This window comes from Bombina bombina, chromosome 4 (assembly GCF_027579735.1).
Source record: "Bombina bombina isolate aBomBom1 chromosome 4, aBomBom1.pri, whole genome shotgun sequence".
NCBI lineage: Eukaryota > Metazoa > Chordata > Amphibia > Anura > Bombinatoridae > Bombina > Bombina bombina.
This window is the reverse complement of record NC_069502.1, coordinates 927,778,995-927,801,314: the sequence shown is the minus strand read 5'-3', so window position 1 is coordinate 927,801,314 and position 22,320 is coordinate 927,778,995. Positions and strand designations below refer to the sequence as shown.

General features: G+C 41.5%; 1 protein-coding gene across 2 annotated transcripts in view; it reads left to right on the top strand.

Moving 5' to 3' along the window:
- The window catches only part of MTR (5-methyltetrahydrofolate-homocysteine methyltransferase), a 600,857-nt gene that overhangs the window by 430,762 nt on the left and 147,775 nt on the right, over window positions 1–22,320 (top strand). For both annotated transcript variants that reach the window (XM_053711885.1, XM_053711884.1), the window contains one exon: window positions 14,425–14,523. In XM_053711885.1, the coding sequence (XP_053567860.1) occupies window positions 14,425–14,523 (99 nt within the window). The remainder of the gene's footprint in view (window positions 1–14,424; window positions 14,524–22,320) is intronic.

Genomic DNA, 22,320 nt, shown 5'->3' with positions numbered 1-22,320 from the left:
GTAAGGAAAAAATGGAAGACTGGATAAACCTCCCTATCTCTTTGTCCGCTAGAGTCACCCTCATAAAAACTATTTTGTTTCCTAAAATTTTTTACCTTATTCAGAATATCCCATTACCTATGCACAAAAAAGACATAATACAATATAATAAGGCTTGCTCTAGATTTTTATGGCAAGGGTCTAGAGCAAGAATCTCGGCAGCACGACTGATGAAGAATATAGAAGCGGCGGGAATGGCACTCCCCAACATATCATTTTATAGTTTAGCGGCACGGGTTAAAATGGCAATCGACTGGATGACTAGACAGGATCAGATATCCCCATTAGAATGGGAAGCCACATTAACCCCTTAATGACCGCAGCACTTTTCCATTTTCTGTCCGTTTGGGACCAAGGCTATTTTTACATTTTTGCAGTGTTTGTGTTTAGCTGTAATTTTCCTCTTACTCATTTACTGTACCCACACATATTATATACCGTTTTTCTCGCCATTAAATGGACTTTCTAAAGATACCATTATTTTCATCATATCTTATAATTTACTATAAAAAAAATTATAAAATATGAGGAAAAATTGAAAAAAAATACACTTTTTCTAACTTTGACCCCCAAAATCTGTTACATATCTACAACCACCAAAAAACACCTATGCTAAATAGTTTCTAAATTTTGTCCTGAGTTTAGAAATACCCAATGTTTACATGTTCTTTACTTTTTTTGCAAGTTATAGGGCCATAAATACAAGTAGCACTTTGCTATTTCCAAACCCCTTTTTTTCAAAATTAGCGCTAGTTACATTAGAACCCTGATATCTTTCAGGAATCTCTGAATATCCATTGACATGTATATATTTTTTTTTAGTAGACAACCCAAAGTATTGATCTAGGCCCATTTTGGTATATTTCATGCCACCATTTCACCGCCAAATGCGTTAAAACAAAAAAAATTGTTCACTTTTTCACAAATTTTTTCACAAACTTTAGGTTTCTCACTGAAATTATTTACAAACAGCTTGTGCAATTATGGCATAAATGGTTGTAAATTCTTCTCTGGGATCCCCTTTGTTCAGAAATAGCAGACTTATATGGCTTTGGTGTTGCTTTTTGGTAATTAGAATGCCACTAAATGCCACTGCGCACCACACGTGTATTATGCCCAGCAGTGAAGGGGTTAATTAGGGAGCATGTAGGGAGCTTTTTGGGGTAATTTTAGCTTTAGTGTAGTGTAGTAGACAACCCCAAGTATTGATCTAGGCCCATTTTGGTATATTTCATGCCACCATTTCACCGCCAAATGCGATCAAATTAAAAAAAACGTTAAATTTTTCACAATTTTAGGTTTCTCACTGAAATCATTTACAAACAGCTTGTGCAGTTATGGCACAAATGGTTGTAAATGCTTCTCTGGGATCCCCTTTGTTCAGAAATAGCAGACATATATGGCTTTGGCGTTGCTTTTTGGTATTTAGAAGGCCGCTAAATGCCGCTGCGCATCACACGTGTATTATGGCTAGCAGTGAAGGGGTTAATTAGGTAGCTTGTAGGGAGCTTGCAGGGTTAATATCACATTTAGTGTAGAGCTCAGCCTCCCACCTGAAACATCAGACCCCCTGATCCCTCCCAAACAGCTCTCTTCCCTCCCCCACTCCACAATTGTCCCCGCCATCTTAAGTACTGGCAGAAAGTCTGCCAGTACTAAAATAAAAGCTATGTTTTTTTTTTTTTTTTTTTTTTAAAAGCATATTTACATATGCTGCTGTGTACTATCCCCCCCTTAGCCCCCAACCTCACTGATCCCCCCCAAACAGCTCTATAACCCTCCCACTCTAACTTAATCTGCGCCATTTTGGGTACTGGCAGCTGTCTGCCAGTACCCAGTTTAGCAGAAAAAATGTTTTTTTTTTTAGTTTTTATTAAATTTTTCTGCAGTGTAGCTTCCCCCCACACAAAACCAACCCCCCACCCCTCCATGATCTCTTTTTGTGCTTTTGCACAAACAAGATTTGGCCATTTGTTACCAAAAAATTTTTCCATAGTGTAGCGGTTCCCACCCGCTCCCGCCCCGTGCACGCGCCCGCCCGCCACCCTCCGTGCACGCGCGCGCGCCCGTGCGCGCCCCCTAACGGCCCGCCCCCGATCCCGCCCCCCTTGACGACACAGGGAACACCGATGGCCGCCCACCCGCCTCCCAAGTCGGCTCCCACCCACCAACGATACCGGCCATCGATGTCCGGTGCAGAGAGGGCCACAGAGTGGCTCTCTCTGCATCGGATGGCCGTGTAAGGTTATTGCAGGATGCCTCCATATCGAGGCATCACTGCAATAACCGGAAAGCAGCTGGAAGCGAGCAAGATCGCTTCCAGCTGCTTTCCACACCGAGGACGTGCAGGGTACGTCCTCAGGCATTAACTGCCTTTTTTTTGAGGACGTACCCTGCACGTCCTCGGTCATTAAGGGGTTAATAGCCCCTTATCGTTTAGATGCTATTTTACATTGCCCAATCACAGCTTTACCAACACAGATCTTCATGTTAGAAACTTTTAAAAACATCATTATAGCTTGGCAAAAATTCTGTGTCTGCCTCGATATCTCGCCACATGTGTCTAAATATTTACCTATCACTGGGAATCCGACTTTCACGCCAGGAGTTACAGATGAGGTGTTCAGAACATGGTCCAGTAAAGGGTTAGTGTATGTAGTGCAAATGTTGAACTCAGACTCAGAACTTTTATCGTTCGGGGAAATTAGTAACCAATTTGGATTGTCAAATAAAGAGTTTTATGCTTATCTACAGATAAGACACTTTATCTATGAACTTAAAAAAAAGTACGGGACTGAATGGTCTTTATGTGAGCTCCAAAACAGAATCAATAATTTTCAAATTGGGATCTATTCTATCGCCCCATTCTACGCCCTTCTTACTAGTGAGGCAGATATAGTTCAAATAAAGCATATTGTGACTATATGGGAAAAAGTTTTTCCACATATAGAAGAAGTTATAGAGAATGCTTTTAAGGTGATACAGAAAAGTTGGGTTCAAACTACGTGGAGAGAATCCCAGATTAAAGTGGCTTTAATGACATATCTAACTCCGGCAAAATTAACTAAATGGTATAAGACAACGATTAAGTGTCCTAGATGCAGCTCAGTTGAGGCAGATATGTTGCATTGTTTCTGGGCATGCCCCAAAATCGCCCAATTCTGGGCCAAGGTAATATACTGGACGAAAACAACTCTCAAAGTGGAATACGTTATACTCCCTATAGAAATATTCTTTCTAGTGAAACCACAAAATCTGGTTTCGAATCATAAAATGATTAATATAATTATATTACTTGGACGTAACTTAATATTAAGAGCTTGGAAGGCTAAGTCAGCACCAAGTTTAAAAGAATTCAAGAATGCATTGACCTCCCATTATATATTTGAGCAACTTAGCTTACAGAACCCAACTGATACCCAGCTAGCTAGGTTTTTTAATGAGTGGAAAACCTTTCCAGAGGAGACACAGAAGACCCTAGTTAGGCCATTTAAAAACTCGTCTTACCTTCAACTTCAAGTTTTAGCGGGACATCTGCCAGGTATCTGGATAAGTGATAATGAGGATAGGACATAGATCGACCCAGAGTAAGCCATGGCTGGGGGGGCGTGGAGGAGAGGGGAGAGAGAACACCTTCCCTTTTTTTTTTTTTTTTTTTTTTTTTCCTCTCTCTTCTTTTCTTTTCTTCTCTTTTCTTCGACCTGTATAATACTAAAGAATTATAAGGATAATGAAGCATAATTTGTTTTGTTGCAAGGTCACTGACCTATTGGGGGCCCTGCGTGGCGCACAAGGTAACCGATTTGTATATATGTACATCTTGTTGAATATCAATAAAAACTTAAAATAAAAAATAAAATAAAAAAATAAACAGGAAACTTCCCAAGTATCTGTCCAGGTCCAGGGATCCTCAGGCGGAAGCAGTGGATGTGTTGACACTTCCTTGGAGTTTTCAACCTGCTTATATCTTTCCGCCTCTAGTTCTTCTTCCAAGAGTGATTTCCAAAATCATAATGGAGCGTTCATTTGTACTGCTGGTGGCTCCAGCATGGCCTCGCAGGTTTTGGTATGCGGATATTGTTCGGATGTCCAGTTGCCAACCTTGGCCACTTCCGTTAAGGCCAGACCTTCTATCTCAAGGCCCATTTTTCCATCAGGATCTCAAATCATTAAATTTGAAGGTATGGAGATTGAACGCTTAATACTTAGTCATAGAGGTTTCTCTGACTCAGTGATTAATACTATGTTGCAGGCTCGTAAATCTGTATCTAGAAAGATTTATTACAGAGTTTGGAAGACTTACATTTCATGGTGTTCTTCTCATAAATTCTCTTGGCATTCTTTTAGAATTCCTAGAATTTTACAGTTTCTTCAGGATGGTTTAGATAAGGGTTTGTCTGCAAGTTCCTTGAAAGGACAAATCTCTGCTCATTCTGTTCTGTTCCACAGAAAAATTGCTAATCTTCCTGATATTCATTGTTTTGTACAGGCTTTGGTTCGTATCAAGCCTGTCATTAAGTCAATCTCTCCTCCTTGGAGTCTTAATTTGGTTTTGAGGGCTTTACAGGCTCCTCCGTTTGAGCCTATGCATTCTCTGGACATTAAATTACTTTCTTGAAAAGTTTTGTTCCTTTTGGCCATCTCTTCTGCTAGAAGAGTTTCTGAATTATCTGCTCTTTCTTGTGAGTCTCCTTTTCTGATTTTTCATCAGGAAAAGGCGGTTTTGCAGAGTTCATTTAAATTTTTACCTAAAGTTGTGAATTCCAACAACATTAGTAGAGAAATTGTTGTCCCTTCGTTGTGTCCTAATCCAAAGAATTCTCTGGAGAGATCTTTACATTCTTTGGATGTGGTTAGATCTTTGAAATATTATGTTGAAGCTACTAAAGATTTCAGAAATACTTCTAGTCTATTTGTTATCTTTTCTGGTTCTAGGAAAGGTCAGAAGGCTTCTGCCATTTCTTTGGCATCTTGGTTAAAGCTTTTGATTCATCATGCTTATTTGGAGTCTGGTAAATCCCCGCCTCAGAGGATTACGGCTCATTCTACTAGGTCAGTTTCTACTTCCTGGGCTTTTAAGAATGAAGCTTCTGTTGATCAGATTTGCAAAGTGGCAACTTGGTCTTCTTTGCATACTTTTACTAAATTCTACCATTTTGATGTTTTCTCTTCTTCAGAAGCAGTTTTGGTAGAAAAGTATTTCAGGCAGCTGTTTGTTTGATTCTTCTGCTTATAATTTCAGTTCTTCTCATAAAGATTAAAACTTTTGATTTGGGTTGTGGATTATTTTTTCAGCGGAATTGGCTGTCTTTATTTTTATCCCTCTCTAGTGACTCTTGCGTGGAGTTCCACATCTTGGGTATTTGCTATCCCATACGTCACTAGCTCATGGACTCTTGCCAATTACATGAAAGAAAACATAATTTATGTAAGAATTTACCTGATAAATTCATTTCTTTCATATTGGCAAGAGTCCATGAGACCCACCCTTTTTATGGTGGTTATGATTTTTTTGTATAAAGCACAATTATTCCAATTCCTTGTTGATGCTTTCGCTCCTTTCTTATCACCCCACTTCTTGGCTATTCGTTAAACTGAATTGTGGGTGTGGTGGGGGATGTATTTATAGGCATTTTGAGGTTTGGGAAACTTTGCCCCTCCTGGTAGGAATGTATATCCCATACGTCACTAGCTCAGGGACTCTTGCCAATATGAAAGAAATTAATTTATCAAGTAAATTCTTACGTAAATTATGTTTTTTAGTTTGTGGCTCTTCCCTTCGGGCTGGCCACGGCTCCCAGGATCTTCACGAAAGTTCTAGGATCTTTGCTAGCGGTTCTCAGACCGCGGGGCATTGCAGTGGCGCCTTATCTAGACGATATTCTAATCCAGGCGTCTTCCTTTCAACTGACAGTCACATACCAATATGGTTCTGTCCTTTCTAAGGACTCATGCGTGGAAGGTGAATCTAGAAAAGAATTCACTAATTCCACAGACAAAGGTTCCTTTCCTGGGAACTCTAATAGATTCCGTATCCATGAAAATGTTCTTGACGGAAGTCAGCATGTTAAAGATTCTGGAGACATGCCGAGCCCTTCAGTCCACTCCTCAGCCATCAGTGGCTCAGTGCATGGAGGTAATTGGATTGATGGTGGCGGCGATGGACATCATTCTGTTTGCGCGTTTTCATCTCAGATCTCTACAACTGAGCATGCTCAGACAGTGGAATGGAGATTATGCAAATTTATCTCCTCAGATAGATCTGGATCAGGAGACAAGAGACTCTCTTCTTTGGTGGTTGTCGCCGGATCATCTGTCCCAGGGGACGTGCTTCCGCAGACCCTCATGGGTGATAGTGACAACGGATGCCAGTCTACTAGGATGGGGGGCAGTCTGGAATTCCCTAAAGACCCAGGGAGTGTGGACTTGAGCGGAGTCCCTTCTTCCCATAAATATTCTGGAGTTGAGAGCCATATTCAATGCTCTTCAAGCTTGGCCTCAATTGGCCTCGGTCAAATTCATCCGATTTCAGTCTGACAACATCACGACTGTGGCTTATATCAATCATCAGGGAGGAACAAGGAGTTCCTTGGCGATGACAGAAGTATCCAAGATAATTCAGTGGGCGGAGGCTCACTCTAGTTATCTGTCAGCAATTTACATCCCAGGAGTGGACAACTGGGAAGCGGATTTTTTGAGCAGACAGACGTTTCATCTGGGGGAATGGGAACTTCACCCGGAGGTCTTTGCTTCCCTGATTCTCAGGTGGGGCAGACCGGAATTTAATCTGATGGCATCTCGTCAGAATGCCAAACTTCCAAGGTACGGATCCAGGTCTAGGGATCCTCAGGCCGACACTGATAGATGCCTTAGAAGTGCCTTGGTCGTTCAACCTAGCTTATGTGTTTCCTCCGTTTCCTCTCCTTCCCCGGTAGATTGCTCGGATCAAACAGGAGGGGGCATCGGTAATTCTCATCACTCCTGCGTGGCCTTGCAGGAATTGGTATGCCGATCTGGTGGACATGTCCTCTCTTCCGCTGTGGAAACTTCCATTGAGGCAGGATCTTCTCATTCAGGGACCCCTCCATCATCCGAATTTAGTTTCTCTGCAGCTGACTGCTTGGAGATTGAACACTTGATTTTATCTAAGCGAGGGTTTTCTGATTCAGTCATTGATACCTTGATCCAGGCACGAAAGCCTGTTACCAGAAATATTTACCATAAGATATGGCGTAAATATTTCTATTGGTGCGAATCCAAGGGCTACTCATGGAGTAGAGTTAAGATTCCCAGGATTTTATCTGTTCTCCAAGAAGGATTGGAGAAAGGGTTGTCAGTGAGTTCCTTAAAGGGACAGATTTCTGCTTTGTCCATTTTACTGCACAAACGTCTGGCAGATGTTCCTGATGTTCAATCTTTTTGTCAGGCTCTGACTAGAATCCGGCCTGTATTTAGACCAATTGCTCCTCCTTGGAGTTTAAATTTAGTTCTTAAAGTTCTTGAAGGAGTTCCGTTTAAACCTATGCATTCCATAGATATTAAGTTGTTATCTTGGAAAGTTTTATTTCTCTTGTAAGGTGTATCCAGTCCACGGATCATCCATTACTTGTGGGATATTCTCCTTCCCAACAGGAAGCTGCAAGAGGATCACCCACAGCAGAGCTGTCTATATAGCTCCTCCCCTAACTGCCACTACCAGTCATTCTCTTGCAGCTCTCGACAAGATAGGAAGTAGCTAGAGAGATGTGGTAAATTTATGTAGTTTATCTTCAATCAAAAGTTTATTATTTTCAATTGGTACCGGAGTTGTACTGTTTTAGCCTCAGGCAGAAAGTTGAAGAAGAGTCTGCCGGTGGTCTTTGATGATCTTAGCAGGTTGTAACTAAGATCCATTGCTGTTCTCACACATAACTGAAGAGAGAGGTAACTTCAGCTGGGGGAATGGCGTGCAGGGTCTCCTGCTATGAGGTATGTGCAGTTTAAATTTTTCTAGAGGAATGAATATGCTAGAAAATGCTGTTAATACCGGATTTATTTAAAGTAAGCCTGATTACAGTGATTTAATAACGACTAGTATCATGCTTGCTGTAAAAGGTAATATTCTTATTACTTTATCACATTACTGAAAATAAGATAACGTTTGCTGGAAGTGTTTAAATGTTTTTTTCTACATATTGGTGATAAAACTTTATTGGGGCCCAGTTTTTCCACATGGCTGGCTAGATTTTGCCTAGGGATAGTTTTTTATGGCCCTCTCACTGTGAGTACAGGTTGGGAGGGGCCTAATTTCAGGCCTAAATCGTGCAGTAGTTTTTGCAGCTTGAGACTTCCAGCTTCCCTGAAGGAGTCCCCTGAACACTTAGGACCTCTACAAAGGGTTTTTGTGCCTTCAAAAGTCGTTGTATGGGCAGGTAGGGCCACAGCAGAGCTGTGGCAGTTTGTTGTGACTGTTAAAAAACGTTTATATCGGTTTTTTTATCCTGTTTTGAAACTAAGGGGTTAATCATCCATTTGCAAGTGGGTGCAATGCTCTGTTAGTCTATTATACACACTGTAAAAATTTCGTAAGATTTACTGCTTTTTATAACTGTTTTTCAATTTCTGACAAAATTTGTTTCTCTTAAAGGCACAGTACCGTTTTTATTTTTTGCTTGTTTACATTTATCAAAGTGTTTTCCAAGCTTGCTGGTCTCATTGCTAGTCTGTTTAAACATGTCTGACATAGAGGAAACTCCTTGTTCATTATGTTTAGAAGCCATTGTGGAACCCCCTCTTAGAATGTGTACCAAATGTACTGATTTTACTTTAAGTTATAAAGATCATATTCAGTCTTTAAAAGATTTATCACCAGAGGAAATTGACAAGGGGGAAGTTATTTCGACTAACTCGCCCCACGTGTCAGAACCTTTGACTCCCGCTCAAGGGGCGCCAAGTACATCTAGCGCGCCCATGGCGTTTACTTTACAAGACATGGCGGCAGTTATGGATCATACCCTTACAGCGGTATTGTCCAAACTACCAGGGTTACAAGGAAAGCAAGACCGCTCTGGGACTAGAAAAAATACAGAGCTCTCTGACGCTTTAGTAGCTATGTCTGATATCCCCTCACAATATGCAGAAGCTGAGGCAGGAGAGCTTCTTTCTGTGGGTGATTTTTCTGACTCAGGGAAGATGCTTCAACCTGATTCTGATATGTCAACATTTAAATTTAAGCTTGAACACCTCTGCGTGTTGCTCAGGGAGGTTTTAGCTACTCTGGATGACTGTGACACCATTATAGTGCCAGAGAAATTGTGAGGATTGGATAAATACTATGCAGTGCCTGTTTACACTGATGTTTTTCCAATACCTAAAAGGTTTTCAGAAATTATTACTAAGGAATGGGATAGATCAGGTGTACCGTTCTCTCCCCCTCCTATTTTTAAGAAAATGTTTCCAATAGATGCCGCTACACGGGACTTATGGCAAACGGTCCCTAAGGTGGAGGGAGCAGTTTCTACCCTAGCTAAGCGTACAACTATTCCCGTCGAGGACAGTTGTGCTTTCCTAGATCCAATGGATAAAAAGTTAGAGGGTTACCTTAAGAAAATGTTTATTCAACAAGGTTTTATTCTCCAGCCTCTTGCATGCATTGCCCTGGTCACTGCTGCTGCGGCCTTCTGGTTTGAGTCTCTGGAAGAGGCCTTACAGGTAGAAACTCCATTGGATGATATACTTGACAAGCTTAAAGCGCTTAAGCTAGCCAATTCATTTGTTTCTGACGCCGTTGTTCATTTAACCAAACTAATGGCTAAGAACTCAGGTTTTGCTATACAGTCGCATAGGGCGCTATGGCTTAAATCCTGGTCAGCTGACGTTACTTCAAAGTCTAAGCTTCTCAACATTCCCTTCATGGGGCAGACCCTATTCGGGCCTGGATTGAAGGAGATCATTTCTGATATTACTGGAAGAAAAGGTCATGCCCTTCCTCAGGATAGGTCTAATAAATTAAGGACCAAACAAACTAATTTTCGTGCCTTTCGAAACTTTAAGACGAGCGCGGCATCAACTCCCTCTAATGCAAAACAAGAGGGAAATTTTGCCCAGTCCAAGCCGGTCTGGAGACCTAACCAGGCCTGGAACAAAAGTAAGCAGGCCAAGAAGCCTGCTGCTGCCTCTAAGACAGCATGAAAGATCAGCCCCCGATCCGGTAACGGATCTAGTAGGGGGCAGACTTTCTCTCTTCGCCCAGGCTTGGGCAAGAGATGTCCAGGATCCCTGGGCGTTGGAAATTGTGTCCCAGGGATATCTTCTGGACTTCATAGCTTCTTCCCCAAAAGGAAGATTTCACCTCTCACAATTATCTGCAGACCAGATAAAGAGAGAGGCATTCTTACATTGTGTTCAAGACCTCCTAGTTATGGGAGTGATCCACCCAGTTCTAAAGGAGGAACAGGGGCAAGACTTCTATTCAAATCTCTTTGTGGTTCCCAAGAAAGAGGGAACCTTCAGACCAATCTTAGATCTCAAGATCCTAAACAAATTTCTCAGGGTCCCATCTTTCAAGATGGGAGACTATTCGAACCATCCTACCTATGATCCAGGAGGGTCAATACATGATTACCGTGGACTTAAAGGATGTTTATCTTCACATTCCGATACACAAAGATAATCATCGGTTTCTCAGGTTCGCCTTCCTAGACAGGCATTACCAGTTTGTGGCTCTTCCCTTTGGGTTAGCTACGGCACCAAGAATCTTTACGAAGGTTCTGGGGTCACTTCTGGCGGTCCTAAGGCCACGGGGCATAGCAGTAGCCCCTTACTTAGACGACATTCTGATACAGGCGTCGAATTTCCAAATTGCCAAGTCCCATACGGACATTGTTCTGGCATTCCTGAGGTCTCATGGGTGGAAAGTGAACGAAAAGAAGAGTTCTCTTTCCCCTCTCACAAGAGTTTCCTTCCTGGGAACTCTGATAGATTCTGTAGAAATGAGGATTTACCTGACAGAGGCCAGGTTGTCAAAACTTCTAAATTCCTGCCGTGTTCTTTATTCTACTTCTCGCCCTTCGGTGGCTCAGTGTATGGAAGTAATCGGCTTAATGGTAGCGGCAATGGACATAGTTCCGTTTGCCCGCCTACATCTCAGACCGCTGCAACTCTGCATGCTCAGTCAGTGGAATGGGGATTACACAGATTTGTCCCCTCTACTAAATCTGGATCAAGAGACCAGGGATTCTCTTCTCTCTCTGGTGGCTATCTCGGGTCCATCTGTCCAAAGGTATGACCTTCCGCAGGCCAGATTGGACAATTGTAACAACAGATGCCAGCCTTCTGGGCTGGGGTGCAGTCTGGAACTCTCTGAAGGCTCAGGGGTCGTGGACTCAGGAGGAGGCACTCCTTCCAATAAACATTCTGGAACTAAGAGCGATATTCAATGCTCTTCAGGCTTGGCCTCAGCTAGCGGCAGTGAGGTTCATCAGATTTCAGTCGGACAACATTACGACTGTAGCTTACATCAACCATCAAGGGGGAACAAGGAGTTCCCTAGCGATGTTGGAGGTTTCAAAGATTATTCAATGGGCAGAGATTCACTCTTGCCATCTATCAGCTATCCATATCCCAGGAGTAGAGAACTGGGAGGCAGATTTTCTAAGTCGTCAGACTTTTCATCCGGGGGAGTGGGAGCTCCATCCGGAGGTGTTTGCACAGTTGATTCAGCTTCCTTGTTACGGATCCAGGGATCCAAAGGCAGCGCTGATAGATGCTCTAGCAGCGCCTTGGTCCTTCAACCTGGCTTATGTGTTTCCACCGTTTCCTCTGCTCCCTCGTCTGATTGCCAAGATCAAACAGGAGAGAGCATCCGTAATTTTGATAGCACCTGCGTGGCCACGCTGGACTTGGTATGCAGATCTGGTGGACATGTCATCCCTTCCACCATGGACTCTGCCTCTGAGGCAGGACCTTCTACTTCAGGGTCCTATCAACCATCCAAATCTAATTTCTCTGCGGCTGACTGCTTGGAGATTGAACGCTTGATTTTATCAAAGCGTGGTTTCTCAGAGTCGGTCATTGATACCTTAATACAGGCGCGAAAGCCTGTCACCAGGAAAATCTATCATAAGATATGGTGTAAATATCTTCATTGGTGTGAATCCAAGGGTTACTCATGGAGTAAGGTCAGGATTCCTAGGATATTATCTTTTCTCCAAGAAGGATTGGAGAAGGGTTTGTCAGCTAGTTCCTTAAAAGGACAGATTTCTGCTCTGTCTATTCTTTTGCACAAACGTCTGGCTGAGGTTCCAGACGTGCAGGCGTTTTGTCAGGCTTTAGTCAGAATCAAGCCTGTGTTTAAACCTGTTGCTCCGCCTTGGAGTTTAAATTTAGTTCTTAAGGTTTTTTACCTAAGGTGGTATCTAATAAAAATATCAATCAGGAGATTGTTGTACCGTCACTGTGTCCTAATCCTTCTTCAAAGAAGGAACGTCTTTTACACAGTCTTGACGTGGTTCATGCTTTAAAGTTTTATTTACAAGCTACTAAAGATTTTCGTCAAACATCTGCATTGTTTGTTGTCTACTCTGGACAGAGGAGAGGCCAAAAGGCTTCGGCAACCTCTCTTTCTTTTTGTCTAAGGAGTATAATACGTTTAGCTTATGAGACTGCTGGCCAGCAGCCTCCTGAAAGGATTACAGCTCATTCTACTAGAGCAGTAGCTTCCACATGGGTTTTTAAAAATGAGGCTTCTGTTGAACAGATTTGTAAGGCGGCGACTTGGTCTTCGCTTCATACTTTTTCAAAGTTCTATAAATTTGATACTTTTGCTTCTTCGGAGGCTATTTTTGGGAGAAAGGTCTTGCAGGCAGTGGTGCCTTCCGTTTAAGCGCCTGCCTTGTCCCTCCCTTCATCCGTGTCCTATAGCTTTGGTATTGTTATCCCACAAGTAATGGATGTCCGTGGACTGGATACACCTTACAAGAGAAAACAAAATTTATGCTTACCTGATAAATTTATTTCTCTTGTGGTGTATCCAGTCCACGGCCCGCCCTGTCATTTTAAGGCAGGTGTTTTTTATTTTTAAACTACAGTCACCACTGCACCCTATAGTTTCTCCTTTCTCTTGCTTGTCTTCGGTCGAATGACTGGTAGTGGCAGTTAGGGGAGGAGCTATATAGACAGCTCTGCTGTGGGTGATCCTCTTGCAGCTTCCTGTTGGGAAGGAGAATATCCCACAAGTAATGGATGATCCCTGGACTGGATACACCACAAGAGAAATAAATTAATCAGGTAGGCATAAATTATGTTTTTTGGTTGCTATTTTTTTTCTGCTCGCAGAGTTTCTGAGCTTTCGGCTTTACAATGTGATCCACCTTATCTTATTTTCCATGCTGATAAGGTAGTGTTACGTACTAAACCTGGTTTTCTTCCTAAGGTTGTTTCTAACAAGAATATTAATCAGGAAATTGTTGTTCCTTCATTATGTCCTAACCCTTCTTCTGCTACATAACTTGGATGTAGTTCGTGCCCTAAAATTTTATTTGCAGGCGACTAAGGATTTTCGTCAAACATCTTCTTTGTTTGTGGTTTTTCCTGGAAAACGTAGGGGTCAGAAAGCTACGACTACCTCTTTCTTTTTGGCTGAAGAGTATCATTCGTTTGGCATACGAGACTGCTGGACAGCAGCCTCCTGAAAGAATTACGGCTCATTCTACTAGGGCTTTGGCTTCCTCATGGGCATTTAAAAATGATGGTTCTGTTGAACAGATTTGCAAGGCTGCAACTTGGTTGTCTCTTCATACTTCTTACAAATTTTACAAATTTGATACATTTGCTTCTTCTGAGGCTGTTTTTGGGAGAATGGTTCTTCAAGCAGTGGTGCCTTCCGTTTAGGTCCCTGTCTTGACCCTCCCTTTCATCTGTGTCCTATAGCTTTGGTATTGTATCCCACAAGTAAGGATGAAATCCGTGGACTTGTCATATCTTGTAAAAGAAAAGGAAATTTATGCTTACCTTATAAATTTATTTTTTTTACGATATGACGAGTCCACGGCCCACCATGTTGTTTTTCTAAAGACAGGTTTTTATTTTTGTTAAACTTCATTAACCTCTGCTCCTTGGCCTTTCCTTTCTCTTCCTAACTTCGGTCGAATGACTGGAGGGGGAGGGAAGGGAGGGGCTATATATGCAGCTCTGCTGTGGAGCTCTTTGCCACTTCCTGCTGACCAGGAGGCAATATCCCACAAGTAAGGATGAAATCCGTGGACTCGTCATATCGTAAAAGAAATAAATTTATCAGGTAAGCATAAATTTCCTTTTTTTCTCTCTCACTAGAATGACCTTTTAAATAAGAATCTTAAAACATATCTTCATTCAACATATAGTGTAATTTTTCCTTTTTCTTTCCAGTGCTCTCAACTCCTTGATGAAAATGTTAGAGATGACTTTTTAGAAGAAATAACAGAAGAATATGAAGACATTAGACAAGATCATTATGAGTCATTAAAGGTATAGTTCTTTGGTTAGTAAAAATTTCCAAGACTTTTAGATGTTTGTATTTTTCAGTTTTTCTTTTTTTGTGTGTACCCATAAAATAACAGATACTAGAAATTGGCACCCAACAAACCATAGGGATTCTTGTTTAACACATAGTCAGTCATGCACCTGGCATTGTCCCGTACTGCTCCTGAGAAGGATATGCCTGGAGATTGGACCATATGGATGTGCAATGCTTCTGATTGGCTCTTCATCTGTATCCTCATCAGGTGTGGCACAGGAGAGTGCTGGGTGGGTACCTATGGTTATAATCCCTTTACAGGTGTAAATACATATAGGGGCCCGATGATCTAAAGCTCTCTGCTCAGGCAAGAGGATCTAAGCAGTCTTGTCAGTATGGCGAGGTCCCTCATTAAATTTTAGAATCACAATTTTTACCTTGAGAAATGTTTATCTCAATATGAAGCGTTCTGTATGTGAAGGAGAGACTCCTATATTAAACCATAAGGTCTGGAAAAAAAATCAAAGATTTTATGTGATTTCTCTCCACAGTTGCAAGATTTTTAAAATATTTTTATTGAGGTTTAGTTTAGAGCACACAGACAATGCCTTTCAATCAGATCCATATACAAAAATTGTTTCACGTTATACATTCAAAAGTAATGTAACCAAAATATTCAACACATAGTGTTATGTGGCATTGTTTAAAAGAAATCCGTAAACATCATCATGCTTGCTTGTGTAATTGTATGTCTTCTAAATTGTAATACAATTAGGTCTTAAAGTGGCCTCAAATACCAAGGGTATGAAGCTACAGAAGACAGCTATGAATAATAGGGGACCGCTTTTGGATCCCAACTGGTAAACCTCTATTTCAAATTTTATAGGATAAATTTAGCAGGTTTTAGCATTCAAGTAGTATGGGCTCTAACTGAGAAAAAACTATAACGTCTATGTAGAGTGTTTAAGAGGCCCTTATAAACTATGATACAACTTGTGATAGTTTAAGTAGTAGGTAATGTAAAAATATGTAAAGCAATCTGCTAACAGGAATGTGCACATTTAAAAACTGATATAAACCACTCAAATTTAGAGTCTAGTAGAATTGTATGGAACTAATAACAGCAACAAAATATCTGGCTGTAGGAGGATATAGATTATGTCTTGGATATAGGTAGGAGTAAAGGGAGCAGAAGGGCTTTTATATATATATATATATATATATATATATATATATAATCATATCCCTGGAGAGGGCAATAAGGAGGGATCTTGGAGCCACTTTTCATGAGCAGAATTATAAACAATAAGAATAGTTCTGCTCCAGTATTTACTATACCCTTTGCTTTAGTTACAGGGATAGGTTGTAGACCATATGCATACTCAAGAAACAAACCAATAAGAATACATTCATTCCTCATATAAAGTCATGATGTAAGCCCCCTTAAAGGGACAGTCTAGGCCAAAATAAACTTTCATGATTCAGATAGAGCATGTAATTTTAAACAATTTTCCAATTTACTTTTATCACCAATTTTGCTTTGTTCTCTTGGTATTCTTAGTTGAAAGCTTAACCTAGGAGGTTCATATGCTAATTTCTTAGACCCTGAAGCCCACCTCTTTCCGACTGCATTTTAACACTTTTTCACCACAAGAGGGTGTTAGTTCACGTATTTTATATAGATAACACTGTGCTGGTGCACAGGAAGTTATCTGGGAGCAGGCACTGATTGGCTAGACTGCAAGTCTGTCAAAAGAACTGAAAAAAGGGGCAGTTTGCAGAGGCTTAGATACAAGATAATCACAGAGGTTTAAAGTATATTATTATAACTGTGTTGGTTATGCAAAACTGGAAAAATGGGTAATAAAGGGATTATCTATCTTTTAAAACAATAAAAATTCTGGTGTAGACTGTCCCTTTAATAGAAAACAGAAGACAAAATCCAGGAGGAACAGAAATGTTTGTCATAGAAAGACAAATAGGACATTTAAACAAGAAAGTGGAATTTAGAAGATTCCTAGTTATCTGTTCAAAATATCCTGGGCTTATCCCTATTGTATTCACATTAACATGTGGTGTTTTGAGTGCTAAAAATTTAGGTTGTGGGCAGTACACACATACAAAAATGCATATGGCAGATCTCCTCTTAAGGTCTTAAGATACATACCATCTCCTTTAATTTAATGTGGGCGCATCGCCTCGGCCGCTGGCAGCATGCCATACTGATCAAATAAAATAAACGGAAGAAGAAAAGGTAATAAATGATCTGCAAACACTCTGTAACTTAAATATATTAATCTGCATCGGCTGTTTAGCGTACCTTATCCAGTAGGGCTACTGTAAAGGGTTTGACTTGGTAAACGTAACTACCCCATCTACGAATTGAACTGAATGTATATACTCATATAAACAACACAAACAAAATAAATTAAAGTACCATATTGATTTTGTGGTAGGTAACCTTGTATAAGCAATTAATTGTATTTAGTTTAGGTGCATACAACCATATGCTGAGTGTCTAGGCTAGTTAATGCTAATGAGTACATTTAGAGTATATTGATTTGTCAATAGAGTTTATAGAGGACTCATCTGATAAAGACTCAAAATCAGTACGTTTTCTGCAGGTACCTCACCCAATGCCAGCTCTCCTGTGTAGATTTCCACCTGTGGGGCTTGCAAACAAGCACACAGATCTTAAGTCCCAACTTTGAGTGTAAAGTTCTCTTTTAAGACCAGATCGTGACATCCGAGGTAGCACTTTCCTGGGCCTGCCTCCTCTGTCAAAGATTTGGACCTCCATTGGCAGTAGAGCCCCATTACTCAGCTTATTAGAGCCCTTTTGTTCCTCGTGTCTATCAACGGCTGTATGTGCAGCTCTGTACCGGAGAGATGCGAAGCTAAGGGGCGCAGAACTACCTTTGTGCTGTTAATCTGCACATAGGTCCTCATATTCACAGAAGTCTTCCGGTCCTGATCGCGACATGGGGAAATCTGTGGCGTATTTTGCGGAGCTGAGGGAGGTATGCCCACCGATAATAGTGTTGTCCCTGAACTCTGGCCTTGCGGAAGATTATAGTTCTCTGGTCAATGTCGGTCCACTAGTGATAGGACGATTCGTAGGCTCTCTTGCAGGTCATGAAAGTGTTGGGTGATTAGTGACTGGACCCTTTGCTCCCAGATGTCTACTGCCTCCATTATAGCTGATTGATGATGTTCCATGAAGAGTATTGAGTGTCTATGGTTGAATACACCTGCTTTACCCGGGTGGGGGGGGTTAGAGATGGTGTGGTGAGGCCACCGCCTCAGCTTGTTAACAGTCCAGTATCGGTGCCACAGATAATGCAATCTTCTTAATAGTAATATAGATCGGTCTGGCAATGTTTCATAGAGCTGCTGCAAGATAATAGTATACTTGAAACAAACAAATTAAATACAGCACCCACCACACACAGAGACACGGAGAAGGCAAGTGTCAGCCCAAAACGTTGCTTTTGTTAACCCTGTATAAGCAATAAAGGTTGTTGTATATATCACAGCTGGAGAAAACTCTTTTGTGCAAAATAATAGTCATCTGGATTTTTGGTATACGTTTAGATAATTGGCGGATTATCCATGGGTTATCAGAAGCTCCTATTTTTGCGGCTAGACATGGCCGCCGTCCGGACACGCCCCTTAAAATACATGCTTTTATTTGTTAGGTCATGTAATTTTTATCACTATCTACCTTGCAAATCTGTGTTTAACCTCCACAAATGGGTTAACCACACAGGTAAAGAACTGCTCGGTGCTCAGATCCTGAGCAGAAACTTCTGACCCAATCAGTAGCACTAGTCACATGACTCAGTACTGCAGCATTTTCCACTTGTGAACAGCAGTTCGAGACTCCCAAGCAGTACTTTCATTATTTAAGTGCTTTGCGTGGATTAAACACATAGATTTGCAGGATTGGTAGTGAGAACATTTTATGATCTAAGGAATGATAGTATTTTACTTTCTTTGTTTTTTTTTGTTGCTATAATTGCCCTTTACTGTAAGAGAGTGTAACAAGAGCATTTCCTTCTTAATACAAGGAGAGTCCACGGCATCATTCCTTACTGTTGGGAAATACTGAACCTGGCCACCAGGAGGAGGCAAAGACAGCCCAGCTAAAGGCTTAAATACCTCTCCCACTTCCCCTATTCCCCAGTCATTCTTTGCCTTTCGTCACAGGAGGATGGCAGAGAAGTGTCAGTATTGCTGCCTTGCAATGTGAGCCTCCTTATCTGGTGTTCCGTTCGGATAAGGCTGTCCTACGTACTAAGTTAGGGTTTCTCCCTAAAGTCGTGTCAGACCGCAACATCAATCAAGAGATTGTGGTTCCCTCTTTGTGTCCTAATCCTTCATCTTCAAAGGAACGTTTACCTCATAATTTGGACGTGGTTTGTGCCTTGAAGTTTTATCTTCAAGCTGCTAAGGATTTTAGACAAGCTTCTTCTTTATATGTGGCATACTCTGGGAAGCGTAAGGGCCAGAAGGTCTCTTAGACTTCCTTATCTTTTTGGTTGTATAGTCTTATCCGCTTAGCCTATGAGACAGCGGGACATAGACCTCCTCCGAGAATTACGGCTTATTCTACTAGAGCAGTGGCTTCCTCTTGGGCCTTTAAGAACAAGGCCTCTATGGATCAGATTTGTAAGGCGGTTACCTGGTCCTCCTTATATACTTTTTCTAAATTACACATTTTTACAAAAATGTACAAGTTTGATGTTTTTGCTTCAGCTGAAGCAGCCTTCGGGAGAAAGGCTTTGGTGCCCTCAGATTAGGGTCTGCCTCTCTTTTTGTCCCTCCCGTTATCATTCAGTGTCCTCTAGAGCTTGGGTATGTTTCCCAACAGTAAGGAATGAAGCCATGGACTCTCCTTATATTAAGAAGGAAAACATAAATTATGCTTACCAGATAATTTTATTTCCTTCTGTATAAGGAGTCGACGGCCCCCACCTATGTTCTCCGATGGGCGGCACCCCTAAATTATATTTCTTTTTAATGACACGATGAGTCCACGGATCATCATTAATTACTGTTGGGAATATCACTCCTGCTCAGCAGGAGGCGGGAAAGAGCACCACAGAAAATCTGTTAAATATCACCTCCCTTCCCTCCCACCCCAGTCATTCTCTTTGCCTACGTTAGAGCAAGGAAGTGGTAAAGTTAGGTGTTAGAAAAAGATTCTTCAAGCAAGATGTTATTATTTTTTAAGTAGTGCAAGATTGTGCTGCTTTTTCCTGGGGTGTAGCCGTAGTCCATATCAGTCTCTTCAGTAGAGCAGTGGTGGCTTTAGAACAATGGGAACTTGTGGGACAAAATTCTCACTGCGCCTCCCATATATTTATGCTGCCCTTATTCTGATAGCCTAAGTAAGATTTCTCAGGCTTTATCTTTTCTCCACAGGGCTATGTGAGGGAGAGGACCTCTCAAACCTGGTGAGCTGCCTTGCTGTATGGCAGATTTAAAAGGTAAGTGCCGACTTTTTATTCTGAGTCTGGGAAAAAAGAATAAAAGTATCCAGAGGAGGTTAAGCACTTTATTTACCTGGGACATAGAGCCTCCTATATACAAAAGTAGGGGATTTATAGGCAGCACCTTTTAAGCAGGCACTGGGGCTGAGGAGATAGACTCATGATTAGGTGATTTGTCACTGCTACCGGGGCTTATATCACTGGGACTTAGGAGATAGTGTGATTATGAGGTGGTGTTTCACTGTTCACATATAGGTCTAAGCAGCGGTCTAGAAACTGAAGACCCAGTTTGCTTCCAGGCTTTGCAGAAGGTTAATGTACTCCCGGTGACTTAACTTTAAAGCATTAAAATGGAGACCGGGAGATTGCCTTTGGAAACGCCTACGATGGGCAGAGCTATGTGTGTCACCAATTTGGGTTGTACACCACTTCCTTAACACTTCCTGTTATCGGAAGGAACAGACAGTTTGAGATTATAAACGGAGTCCTCAGTGTTTAAACATGCGTTAGGACTGGACAGCGCTACAGCTGAGTTCCGGTCATTTTTCTGAGGAAATGTATCTGGTGTCAGAAAGGCTAGTAGGAATCTCAGCAAACTTAGCTGAGGGGTAGAATGGTTCTTCAGTATTTGTGTATCAATATAGCCTTTTTTTCTGCATAAAAAATAAAAACTTAAGTTTTAAAATTTAAAGAGACAGTAACGTTTATTGTTTGTAAATTTTTATTAAAAAATGTAATACTTTTATTTAATGAATTCATCCATTGTGAGTCAGTATGGACCAAGAGGCCCTGCATAGTGTCTCTTGTTCTTTATGTTTTGATACCAATATGGAACCACCAATCCCTTTCTGTTTCTCATGTGGTGAGAGTATTTAAAAAATAGGGATAGACTTTTCTGAGCCAACTTCTTGTAAGGCGGATGTTGTTCAGGAGTCTGACAATGTTCAATATATGCCGCAACTTTCTCCTCAAGTGTCCCAAAAATTTTATTGCCCACACATGCACGCCCTGAGCTTCCTCTCAAACTCCACCTGGAGTTACCTTGCAAGACCTTGCTTCTCTAATGTCATCGGCAGTATCTGAGGCATTGTCTGCTTTTCCCATGATGCAGGGAAAACATAAGAGGAAATGTATTCAAATAAAGGTTTCTGATGCAGTAGTGGCTATTCCGAAAGTTTTCTTTCCAGAAGCTTGAAGAGTAAGATACTTCGGTAGTATCTGAGGGGGAAATCTCAGACTCAGTGTAATACCTTTATCTGATACTGAAGTTGTTTTCTTCAGGTTTTAGCTTGTACACCTACGTTTGTGAATTCAGGAGGTTTTAGCTACCTTGGATGACTCTGACACTAACTGCGTAGTCAATCCTAAAAAGTCCAGTAAACATATCAAGTACTTTGACGTGCCCCCCATGGTGGAAGTATTTCCTGTACCAGTAAGGGCTACAGAGATTATTGCTAGGAATGGGAGAAACCGGGTACCCCTTTTTTCTCTATACCATATTTTTAACGGGATGTTTCCTATAGCGGAATCTATTAAGGAGTCTTGGCAGAAGGGGCAATGTCTACGCTAACCAGAGACCTACCATGCCCATAGAGGATAGTTGTTCCTTTAAAGATCCTATGGATAAGAAGTTAGAGGGGTTGCTCAAAATGTATGTACACCTGGGTTTACAATGGCAACCTGCGATGCTAACGTCACTTGTGCGGCAGCATACTAGTTTCAGGCGTTGTCTGATTCTATTCAGACAGACATTTCCCTCGAAGAAATACAGGATAGGATAAAGGCCTTTAAGTTAGCCAACTCCTTTATTTCAGATGCTTCCCTTCAGTTTAACAGGGAGCTAGGATTTTAGGCTTGCCATATTGGGCCGCAGAGCGTTATGATTAAAATCTTGGTCTGCGGATGTCTCATCTAAGTCTAAACTTTTGGCGACTCCTTACAAGGGAAAGACCTTGTTTGGACCTGGTTTGACTGAGATAATTTCTGATATTATGGGAGTTAAGGGACATTCCCTCCCTCAGGATAAGAGAAAGGGACGTCAGAGTAATGTTAGTTCCTTTCGAAAATTCTAGGAAAATCTTTCCACTCCCTCTTCCAAGCGTGAGCGGTCCAAACTTTCCTGGAGTCCAAATCAGTCTTGGACTAGGGGAAAGCAATCCAAGAAGCCTGCTGTTAAAGACAGCATGAAGGGCATGCCTCCGATCCGGGATCGGATCTTGTGGGGGGCTGGCTTCCTTCTTCGTTCGGGCTTAGGTTTGAAATGTTCAAGATCCCTGGGCGGTGGACATTGTGTCCCAGGGATACAAACTAAAG